Genomic DNA, 12,232 nt, shown 5'->3' with positions numbered 1-12,232 from the left:
AGAATTTTACCTATTCCTTTGATGGCGGCCAAAGAATTGTCTCCAAAGGTAATATTACCTTTCTCCATCTCGTTCAACTCCACAAACATCTCGCATTTTCCACACATGTGATTCGAGGCTCTTGTGTCAAAATACCACATACTATCTTGACTCTCTTCTTCTCCCTTTGAAACCATAAATAATGTTCCATTCTCCTCTGCATAATTAGATTGCCTTTGATGGGCTTTTGATGTGCTAGTGGTTGATCAGTCCTGATGCTTTCGATCAATTGACTCTGTTTGAGATGAGTAACAATCATTCGCATAATGTCCATATTTGTTATAATTATAACATTTTACCTGAGATTTATCTCTCCCGGACCTTCCACCACATCTTCCACGTCCTCGACCTCCTCCTCCTCTCGAGGATTCAGATGAGTTTTGAGAAACATCGGTGTTGGCTTCACCTCTTCCACCATGGCCTTGACCACTACAACCTCTTCCACGTCCACGACTATTCTCCTCCTTGATTTTGAGTTGGAGAAGTTGTTCAATGGTCTCTGTTTGCTCCATCCTCCTTTTTTTTTCTACTCAAAGGCTTGTAACGAGCCTATAAATTGTTCAATTGTCATGTTCTCGAGATCCTGTGTCTTCTCGATCGTCGTGGTGATAATCTCGAACTTTGTATTTAGGCTTCGTAGAACCTTCTCCATGACACGAACATCGGTGATTTCTTTACCATTCCGTCTCAATTGGTTGACGACAGTCATTACTTTTGTGTGATATTCTGGTATCACCTCCGTCTCCTTCATTTGTAAAGATTCAAACTCACCACGTAAGGTTTACAACCGTACCTTTTTCACACGATCGGCTCCTCTATGAGTCGATTGGAGCTTGTCCCATGCTGCCTTTGACTTCTCTGCATTGGCGATGGTCTTATACGTATCTTCGCCCACCGATTGATACAAGATATAAAGGGCCTTCTTGTCCTTCTTTCTTGTCTCCTCTAATGCATCTCTTTGCACTTGATAGGCTCTAGCTTCTGCCTCTTGGAAACAATTCTCCGCGATCTCCCACACGTCTTGTGCTCCTAGTAACGCTTTTATCTTGATGCTCCAATTGTCATAGTTGAGCTTAGTAAGCATTGGTAGTTGAAGTGAACCTATCCCATCGTTGGCCATTTTTCTCTCAATATTTTCTACTATCTCTGATATCACTATGTTAGAAAAAAAAATGTGGAGAACAAATATGAAAATGAGAGATATATTTTTCATTCAACTAAGCATGCCTTTATATAGGCTTACAAACATAAGCATAGGAATGCCAATGGTTTAAAGCTATAAATGTTATCAAATGCTCATAACTCACATAACTCCTAGAACTCAAAAATCACTATTGGTTACAAAAAACTAAAAGTCGCAAAATCTAAAAGTCACACTAAATGACACAAATAAAGTTTAATAATGACAAAGTTTTCAATAGAATTCGGTGTGAAGGTCGAGGAGAAGAGGAGCGAGAGATATAATGAAAGAAGGCCGAGGAGTAGAGTGAAGGAGCGAAATTCAGTATTTGGTGAAGAATATGAAGGAACAAAGGAAGAGGAGGAAGAAAATGGGGCACAAGGAAAAATGGGGCACAAGGCAAAATGGTAGTTTAGGCGAGAGAGAAACGCCATTAGAGGGTTAGAGAGAGGAAAGTTTCAGTTTGTGAACCGGACAATAATTAACAAAACAATAAGTGTATCGTTATTAAGTATATCAACAATATATTAAATAAGAGTATCAATAAATATTCTATCAATATAAAAATGTATATCATTGTTAAATTTTTCAATAATATATTAGTCAAAGTGTATTAGTAGTCTATATCTATTATCACTACTTAAATATGACTTTCTATAACATCCATTTATAGCATTGGGTATATTCACGTTGTAAAAGAAAAATGCGGTGGGCTGAAAAATAATTAAAAAGACTGGCGCTCAATGGCAAAAGCTAGACACTACACGTTAAGACAAAGGGCGCTCATCCTCTTCACAAAATTTCATTCAACTCTAGTTACAATACAAATGACTCCAAAAGTGAAAGCAATTTTTATGGTTATGGTGTTTTCTGCCTCATCCATGGACCTTGATTTAAGAGTGGTAGGTTCTTCAATTCTCATGGGAGATTGCTTTGGTGTATAGAAAAAGTATAATTAGATTGTATACGAGAGAATAATTGTATTGTAGCGTAGACTCTTTTCTGTAATCACTCATTACTTACCATCTTTTACTCTTTTTACGAGTGCTTGTTTTTTCTTTTTTTTTTTTTTAATTCAGAGTTATTTAATGTATCGTGAATCTTTTCTGTAATCTTTCAACAGGTATATCTCAAGAATGGTTGTCTTGTGCATGTATTGTGAATCTATCGCCAAGAATAAGAGAAAAATGCCCAATGCTTATTTGTCCACGTGTGTTTCAACTCAACTCACTGGAAGGCAAATCACATCAGAACAATCTGGCAACTGGATTGCATAAAGAACAATCTTGATAATAAATTATCATTTATTAAAAAGATGTGCTTACAAAGCTATGTTTGATCGTTGTATTGCAACAAGCATAATTATTCTGCTTAGAACACAAAGTTGAAAACTGACTAGATTTCTTGTGTTAGGTTCATCCTAGTGGAAAGTGACCAGTCTGGTGGAAGGGAATTCTAGTTTTGAATCTAGATGGGCACGAATCACTTTCTCCATTTGAGGTAAGATTTTTTTCTTAACGTTTCCTTATTGAATTTAGAGTTTCACAGTTTGCAATTGGAAATATATTTATGTTGGAAACGGGGACCTTCAGAACGACGAACAGTAAACTATCAAGGAACAGCGGTCAAGCGAAGGGCAAAACCTGCAAAACAGAAACTCGTTATAGGCTGAGTCACGGAACTCACTCTCTTTAAGACGTTTCGCGGCTCTGCCGAAGTGTGCAATTAGGTCTGAAAAGTGCCACGTCATCCCCAGGATAAAACAGCCAAATGAAATCCGATCGAAAATGCACCATTACTGACCAAAATATACACATTTTCTAAACTCACTGCTCGGAACGCTGAGATGGAGGAGAAGAGGAAAAATGAAGTGGGAAATGAAAAATGAATTTTGTGTTACGAACTGCTGAAAGCTTCGCCTTTTATAGGTCTTTAGCATCGAACTGTAGGGAGCGAAGAAAGCGCTCAGCCTCAAAACGTTCGCGGACGGAACGGGATGGACGGACGAATGCGGACGGACCGTTTCCTCATTTTTTTCGGTTAAAAAACAATAATAATAATAAAATAAAAGAAATAAAATAATATCCACCGAACCCACATTGGTCTATCTCCTCACTTCCTCCAAAACATAGGTACCCCTTGGGGCCCAAACCCAAAACACAAGGTTGGAGTACATAAAGGAGACTTTCAACACCAAATTTTCCAATGTGGGATTCTCCAACCAAAAAAGTTGATTCCCTCTAGTTTTGAAAGTTAAATTTTCACCCAACAATCCCCGCTTGAAACTTTAAACAAAAAGAAAAGAGAGGAAAGATTTTCATCGAGCAATTTTAGTCTATACAACACTGTGCATAAGCAAAGGTGTCTTACGACTTGAACCTTTACAATTAAAGCAGAGGAACTGTATCGTTTCTTCTTAAGGGAGTGTTAGATTTTATGTCCTAAAACTCGTAGTTTGTAAATTAATAAACATATTCTGTTTTATTTTTCGATAAAATTGTTATTGAAATTGTAATCTTGAATCCAATAAACTAAGGTCCTAAGGCTATTTAATGTAGTTTGAACTTTATGTAGTGACATAAATGTGGATCAAGTTCAAATATATAGCCAAAATGGTCTATAGTATATGAATAAGGTTGGGTGCCTTATTCTGGGGACACTATGGATGCGACCTATTTTGTAGTTAGTACAAACGATGTGATCTTAAATCGTTCATGTGGAGATATAAAAGTGGAGGCATCCTATGTAAAGAGTTTACATAAGATTGAACCATGAAATAGTCACTTTTTAAGTTTTAAACGCCGTTCTATGTATAAAACTAACTATTTCGATAATTGATGACCTAGATAACTTAATCTTAATCTTGAGCTAAATATGAACTCTTGTTCACTCGGAATTATCCTTAGATCTACATAGGCGAGGGCAGCTCATTATCGCTGACCCAATAAGCCTCCCAATTCAAGGGTAAGAACGGGTGGATAGCTGGGAACATAGAGCACAAGACAGAATTCACTCCTACCCATTATAGGGATAGTAGATAGGATGTTCCCTTTAGTACTAAATCCATGTCTTGAACAAGGGGCCCCACCCTCTCTTTGGCCCGAGAGGGGTTCGGTTTATAGGTTGGACCTTAAATCAATTGTTCAATAGAGGATCGGTAGAACTTAAGGAACCAGATGTAGTCTTGGGGGCAAAACGGTTTTTATGACCAGCCGAGATTACGAACAACTTGTGAAGGATTAGCTTACTAATCATGGTTATATCAAATGGACACAAATATATCTATAGTGAGGGGAGTGTTACGGGACTATAGTGGAATGACCCGTGAGTTAACGAATGTTGATTAGCTCCATCTAAAGAGTTTAGCCAGCTAATCTCGGATCGTTGGAGCCCATGATCTATAGGTTCATTAGGTTCCCCTACTAGCTCATATGGAATAAACTTAGAACAGTATGATAGAATAATTCGAATTGTTCGAATTAGGTGAAGAGAGAGAAACCGACAAGTATATGTGATATAGTGGTCGATTTTTCAATTTAGAGATACAACTTTAATATTTAAATGTGATTTAAATATCAAGAATATGAATACGTTCATATTCGGAAGCTCGAAAATAATGGAAATAGTCAAAGTTGTAAAAAGTCAAAGAGTTGACTTTTGACTTTGAAAAGTCAAACTTTGACCGACCTTATATTCAAATGTGATTTGAATTTCGAGAAAATGAATGCGGATTCATGCTCGGGAGGTCAAAATTAGGCATCACGGAAAAAATAATAAAAAAATCAAAATGTTGACTTTTCGGTCAATGTTTGACTATGATAAATTGACTATTTTGCCCTTTGACTAAAGTTAGTGGGAAAATCCAAACTTTTATTGGATAATTTCACTAACAAGATAGTGGGCTAGGTGTTGGCTTATAGTGGAGACATTAAGCCCACTTAGATAGTGGATTCTAGGTGTTGGGTTTTTATGAATTTCTTTCATGCAATTTTGCATGGTCTTCTTCTATAAATATGGACTTTTCAATTTGGATTAAAAACTTTTGCCACTTTCGCCAAAATAGTTTTCAAAATTGGGCTGAAAAATAAAAACCCAAACCCAACCCAAAATCTATCTCTTATTTTCCATCTGTTTCTCTCTCTCGGTTTCTTCATCCATCGGGTCCTACAATCTGGTTCTGAGTCTAGAGGATAATAGGTAAGCTCTAGTGGTGGTCCGTTCGTGTTCGAGTGGAGATGAAAACATTTCGGGAGCTTCAAAGGTAATTTCTTAAAAAAAAACCCTAATTAATTAAGTAGGGTCGCATGCTATTTTCCTTTTAATTGAAAGCAATTAGAGTGTAATTAGATCTTTATTCCGCTGCGTATGTCTCGTGTTCCATCATGTGGTATCAGAGCATGCTTTAATTACACTCAATTACTTTTGGTGGGTGTTTTTTTTCTTTCAATTCAAAGGTTGAATGAAATATGGACTAAAGTGGAGTTTTTATGATTTTAGCATTGTTTTTGTTTAAATTTCTTGAGGAAATTTGTAATTGTTCACATGTTTATGAGCATTAATGTGTGAAAAAGGGTCTGTAAATTTGTTGGAGTCATTAGAGTTGAAATTAGGTTGTAATTACTTGATTCCGGGAGAGGGAACAACATCAAAAATTGGAGAAAAATGGCTCACATACCCGAATTTGCTCCCAGACCCGAGAGAAGGCTCCCAGACCCGACCCGAGCAGCGATCCGACCCGGTTAAGAATGGACTCCTAAATCAGTTAGAAGACAATTCTTTACCTCCATGTGAGTCTTGTCTTGAGGGAAAAATGACTAAGAGATCTTTTACTGGAAAAGGTCTCAGAGCCACAATACCCTTAGAGCTCGTACATTCGGACCTCTGTGAACCGATGAATGTCAAAGCTCGAGGTGAGTATGAATATTTCATCAGTTTTATTGATGATTATTCAAGGTATGGTCATATTTACCTAATGCATCACAAGTCTGATTCTTTTGAAAAGTTCAAAGAATATAAGGCTGAGATTGAGAACCAGTTAGGTAAAACAATTAAGACACTATGATCAGATCGAGGTGGGGAGTACATGGACTTAAGATTCCAGGACTATATGATAGAACACGGAATCAAGGCACAACTCTTTGCACCTAATATACCTCAGCAGAATGGTGTATCTTAAAGAAGAAACAGAACCTTGTTGGACATGGTTCGCTCAATGATGAGCTTTGCTAAGTTACCTGATTCCTTTTGGGGACATGCATTAGGAACTACTGTCTATATTTTGAATAACGTTCCCTCTAAAAGTGTTTCAAAAAGACCATATGATCTATGGAAAGGGAGTAAAGGCAGCTTATGTCACTTTAGGATTTGGGGATGTCCGACACACGTGTTGGGGTAAAATCCTAAAAAATTGGAACGTCGTTCAAAACTATGCCTATTTGTAGGTTATCCAAAAGAAACAAAAGGTGGTCTTTTTTAAGATCCTCAAGAGAATAAGGTATTTTTATCGAAAAATGCCACATTCTTAGAGGAAGACCATGTAAGAAGTCATTAACCTCACAGTAGACTAGTATTGAATGAAATTTCCAAAAACGCTACAGATAGAACTAGTTCATCTACTAAATTAGTAGATAAAACTAGTACATTTGATCAGTCTCATCCTTCACAAGAGTTGAGAATGCCTCGACGTAGTGGGAGGGTTGTTCATCAGCTTGACCGTTAATTGGGTTTAACAGAAACATAAGTCGTCATATCTGATGACGGCATAAAGGATCCATCGACCTATAAACAGGCGATGAAAGATATGGACCGTGATCAGTGGGTCAATGCCATGGACCTCGAAATGGAGTCTATGTACTTCAATTCTGTCTGAGGACTTGTAGATCAACCAAATGATGTAAACCCAATTGGTTGTAAGTAGATCTACAAGAGAAAACGAGACCAAGTCGATAAAGTACATACTTTTAAGGCTCGACTTGTGGAAAAGGGTTATACCCAGAGAGAGGGAGTGGACTATGAAGAAACTTTCTCTCCCGTTGCCATGCTTAAGTCGATTAGAATACTCTTATCCATTGCCACCTTTTATGACTATGAAATTTGGCAGATGGATGTCAAGACAACCTTTCTAAACGACGATCTTGAGGTATCTATATGGCTCAACCAAAGGGGTTTATTGCACAGGGTCAAGAACAAAAGGTTTGTAAGCTTCAAAAATCTATTTATGCGTTGAAACAAGCTTCTAGATCTTGGAATATAAGATTTGATACTGCGATCAAATCTTATTGCTTTGAACAGAATGTTGACGAGCCTTGTGTTCATAAGAAGATCCTTAATTCTACTATAGCGTTCTTAGTTTTATATGTTGATGACATTCTACTCATTGGAAATGAAGTAGGTTACCTAACTAACATCAAGAAATGGCTAGCAATGTAGTTCCAAATGAAAGATTTGGGAAATGTGCAGTATGTTCTCGGGGTTTAGATTATTCGAAACTGCAAGAACAGAACACTAGCCATGTCTCAAATAACTTATATAGACAAAATGTTGTCTAGGTATAAGATGCGAAATTCCAAAAGAGGTCTGTTACCTTACAGATATGGAATTCATTTGTCAAGGGGTCAATGTCGTAAGACACCTCAAGAGGTTGAGGATATGAGATGCAATCCCTATACTTCCGCAATAAGGAGCCTAATGTATGCAATGTTATGTAATAGACATGACATATGCTACACAGTAGGGATAGTCAGTAAGTATCAGTCCAATCCTGGATATGATCATTGGACTGCCGTTAAAAAGAGTTATTCTGGTGATAGTATCTAGTCAAGATAGTCTTGGTTCAAAAGAGGAATAATCGACTGCCCTTTGGTGGAGGTTACTCTAAACTTGTGAAATATCATTGCAAAATATAATAATGATGGGTAATTATTAGTTTTTTTGCTAAACTTGATTGGATTTAAAAGATTAATGTTTTTACTAAAAAGGATATGTTTTTCTTTTCAGCATGACTAGCTCTTTAGTTTAACTATTAGCTTCTGAAAAACTTAACGGCGGAAACTACTCAACATGGAAAACAAATCTGAATTCAAAACTAGTAATAGATGACCTGAGATTTGTCTTAACTGAGGAATGTCCTCAGGCCCTTGCCTCAAAAGAAGCACAAGGTAAATATGATTTACTAGTTGCTGAAACATGTTTAGTGGAGTATGATACCTCAACCTGGATATTGAATTCAGGAGCCACTAATCATATTCGCTTCTCTTTTCAGGAAACTATTTCCTGGAAAAAGCTTGAAGAAGGCGAGATCACCCTCAAGTTTGGAACAGGAAAGGTTGTCTCGACCGAACCAATAGGACACTTGAAGTTGTTTTTCAACGATAGATATATCATACTTAAAGATGTTTCGTATGCTCCTAAAATGAGACGGAATTTAATATCTATCACATGTATATTGGAACAAATGTATAAAATATCTTTTAAAGTTAATGAAGCGTTCATTTTCTGAAAAGGTATTCAAATTTGTTCTGCTATACTTGAAAAAAACTTATATAAGTTAAGACCAACTAAAGAAAAATCTTTCTTAAATACTGAGATGTTTAGAACAGCCGAAACTCATAATAAAAGACAAAAAGTTTCTTCTAATGTCTATCTATGGCACTTAAGACTTGGCCACATAAATCTCAAAAGGATTGAGAGATTGGTTAAGAATGGACTCCTAAATCAGTTAGAAGACAATTCTTTACCTCCATGTGAGTCTTGTCTTGAGGGAAAAATGACTAAGAGATCTTTTACTGGAAAAGGTCTCAAAGCCACAATACCCTTAGAGCTCGTACATTCGAATCTCTGTGAACCGATGAATGTCAAAGCTCGAGGTGAGTATGAATATTTCATCAGTTTTATTGATGATTATTCAAGGTATGGTCATATTTACCTAATGCATCACAAGTCTGATTCTTTGAAAAGTTCAAAGAATATAAGGCTGAGGTTGAGAACCAGTTAGGTAAAACAATTAAAACACTACGATCAGATCGAGGTGGGGAGTACATGGACTTAAGATTCCAGGACTATATGATAGAACCCAGATCAAGTCACAACTCTCTGCACCTAATATGCCTAAGCAAAATGTTGTATCTGAAAGAAGAAATAGAACCTTGTTGGACATGGTTCGCTCAATGATGAGCTTTTCTAAGTTACCTGATTCCTTTTGGGGACATGCAATAGAAACTACTGTCTATATTTTGAATAACGTTCCCTCTAAAAAGTGTTTCAGAAACACCTTATGAGCTATGGAAAGGGCGTAAAGGAAGTTTATGTCACTTTAGGATTTGGGGATGCCCGAGACACGTGTTGGTGCAAAATCCTAAAAAATTGGAACGTCGTTCAAAACTATGCCTATTTGTAGGTTATCCAAAAGAAACAAAAGGTGGTCCTTATTACGATCCTCAAGAGAATAAGGTATTTATATCGAAAAATGGCACATTCTTAGAAGAAGACCACGTAAGAAGTCATCAACCTCGCAGTAGACTAGTATTGAATGAAATTTCCAAAGACGCTACAGATAGAACTGGTTCATCTACTAAAGTAGTAGATAAAACTAGTACATCTGGCCAGTCACATCCTTCTCACGAGTTAAGAATGCCTCGATGTAATGGGAGGGTTGTTCATCAGCCTGACTGTTACTTGGGTTTAACAGAAACACAAGTCGTCATATCTGATGACGATATAGAGGATCCATCGATCTATAAACAGGCCATGAAAGATGTGGACCATGATCAGTAGGTCAAAGCCATGGACCTCAAAATGAAGTCTATGTATTTCAATTCTGTCTAAGAACTTGTAGATCAACCAAATGATGTAAATCCATTTGGTTATAAGCGGATATAGAAGAGAAAATGAAACCAAGTTGGTAAAGTACATACTTTTAAGGCTTGACTTGTGGCGAAGGGTTATACCCAGAGAGAGGGAGTGGACTATGAAGAAGCTTTCTCTCCCATTGGCATGCCTAATTCGATTAGAATACTCTTATCCATTGCCACCTTTTATGACTATGAAATTTGGCAGATGGATGCCAAGACAACCTTTCTAAATGGCGATCTTGAGGAGAGTATCTATATGGCTCAACCAAAGGGGTTTATTGCACAGGGTCAAGAACAAAAGGTTTGTAAGCTTCAAAAATCCATTTATGCGTTGAAACAAGCTTCTAGATCTTGGAATATAAGATTTGATACTGCGATCAAATCTTATTGCTTTGAACAGAATGTTGACGAGCCTTGTGTTTACAAAAAGATCCTTAATTCTACTATAGCGTTCTTAGTTTTATTTGTTGACGACATTCTCTCATTGGGAATGAAGTAGGTTACCTAACTGACATCAAGAAATGGCTAGCAACGCAGTTCCAAATGAAAGATTTGAGAAATGCACAATATGTTCTCGGGATTCAGATTATTCGAAACTGCAAGAACATAACACTAGCCATGTCTCAAGCAACTTATATAGACAAAATGTTGTCTAGGTATAAGATGCAGAATTCCAAAAGAGGTCTATTACCTTACAGATATGGAATTCATTTGTCAAAGGATCAATGTCCTAAGACACCTCAAGAGGTTGAGGATATGAGACGCATTCCTTATGCTTCCGGAGTAGGGAGCCTATATACAATGTTATGTACTAAACCTGACATATGCTACGCAGTAGGGATAGTCAGTAGGTATCAGTCCAATCCTGGATATGATATTGGACTGCCGTCAAAAATATCCTCAAGTATCTTAGGAGAACGAGGAACTACATGCTCGTGTATGGTACTAAGGATTTTATCCTTACTGGATACACGGACTCTCCGATAAAGATGAAAGAAAATCTACATCGAGATCAGGGTTCATTCTGAATGGAGAAGTAGTAGTGTGGAGAAGTGTGGAGCAAAATTGTATTGTGGACTCCACAATGGAAGCTAAATACGTAGCTGCATGTGAAGCGGCAAAGGAAGCAGTATGTTTGAGGAAATTCTTGACAGGTTTGGAAGTCGTTCCAAATATGCCTCTACCTATCACCCTATATTTTGATAATAGTGGTGTGATAACTTGTAAAAATACAAGTTATTTATGCCACCTTATCTAGATATTGTGGCCAAAAGTTAGTAATTATGCACCAATTGTATGAAAATTAGCCTAGTATTGCAATAATTATAAATGTTTGCGATTACACCCACTAACACCAAAAAGATGGAAGACAAGCTGAACTTTACTCTGTTTTGCAGGAGACCAAGTCACCGCTTGTGCTCAAGGCTCACGAGAGACTAATCAACGCATCTCTGTCACATTATGCCCATCAATCAACAATGAAGAGACGAATACCGCAATGGCGGCGTAATGAGACAGTTGATTCGAGAGCTATGTTTCAACTGCATGCAGTAATACAAACAAACACCGCATGCGAATCTATGATCGAAAGATGCAGCTGAGCAACGCAAGAGCGGAGGATTGAGACACGTGTACAACTAACGGTTGTGCAGAATTGATAGTCTGATTGCATAACAGAAGGAATAATATCCCTCCATCTTCGGAATTACCATAACCATGAGTGGGGACCACAAGGTCGGAGTCAAAGATCTGCACCTATAAATACCCCATTGATTTCAGAGAAAAATATGCTAATTGATACGGTGCTAAGTGCTGCTAGATTGTAGAGAGAAGTCTGAGCTGAGTGCTTATGAGAAGAAATCTGGGAAGAAGACGAGATAAGGCTGAGAGGTGAATCTCAGATCCAACCTACCAAACACCCAATCGAAAGCTCTGTGCAAAGATCCCTGCTACCAGTAGAGCAAGCCTGAGAGGAAAGCTCTTCCTACCATCAAATCCATCATGTCCGGTAAGCAGATCTCCATCGAATCTGTGTCAAGACATTGGCACTATTTGTATCTGTTCTATCTCTCTTTCATTGTGTAATTCATGTTTTCTTTATCTCTTCATTCACACACCATGTATCAAACGTTTAGTAGAAATATTAAATGTTTCAATAAATTCC

At 37.4% G+C, this 12,232-nt stretch overlaps 1 protein-coding gene across 1 annotated transcript; it reads right to left on the bottom strand.

The window, feature by feature from the left end:
• Positions 1-565: 565 nt before the first annotated feature.
• On the bottom strand, positions 566-1,159 carry LOC150032286 (uncharacterized). Its single transcript, XM_090308460.1, has 2 exons — positions 833-1,159; positions 566-784 (listed from the first exon to the last, which is right to left on the bottom strand). The coding sequence occupies exons 1-2, from the start codon at positions 1,157-1,159 to the stop codon at positions 566-568; spliced, it is 546 nt and encodes a 181-aa protein (XP_090164586.1).
• Positions 1,160-12,232: the final 11,073 nt, after the last annotated feature.

The sequence above is a fragment of the Benincasa hispida genome, chromosome 12, assembly GCF_027475165.1.
Source record: "Benincasa hispida cultivar pf3 chromosome 12, pf3_genome.v1.1, whole genome shotgun sequence".
NCBI classification, from domain to species: Eukaryota; Viridiplantae; Streptophyta; class Magnoliopsida; order Cucurbitales; family Cucurbitaceae; genus Benincasa; species Benincasa hispida.
The sequence above is the reverse complement of the archived record's forward strand: the minus strand, read 5'-3'. Positions and strand labels throughout refer to the sequence as shown.

What these genes read in the sequence shown, in the direction of transcription:
- LOC150032286 (XM_090308460.1), bottom strand. Translation starts at nt 1,159, where the DNA reads ATGGCCAACGATGGGATAGGTTCACTTCAACTACCAATGCTTACTAAG. An exon ending in GAGCCGATCGTGTGAAAAAG is followed by an intron (nt 785 to 832) that starts GTACGGTTGTAA and finishes TTACAAATGAAG; the next exon opens with GAGACGGAGGTGATACCAGA.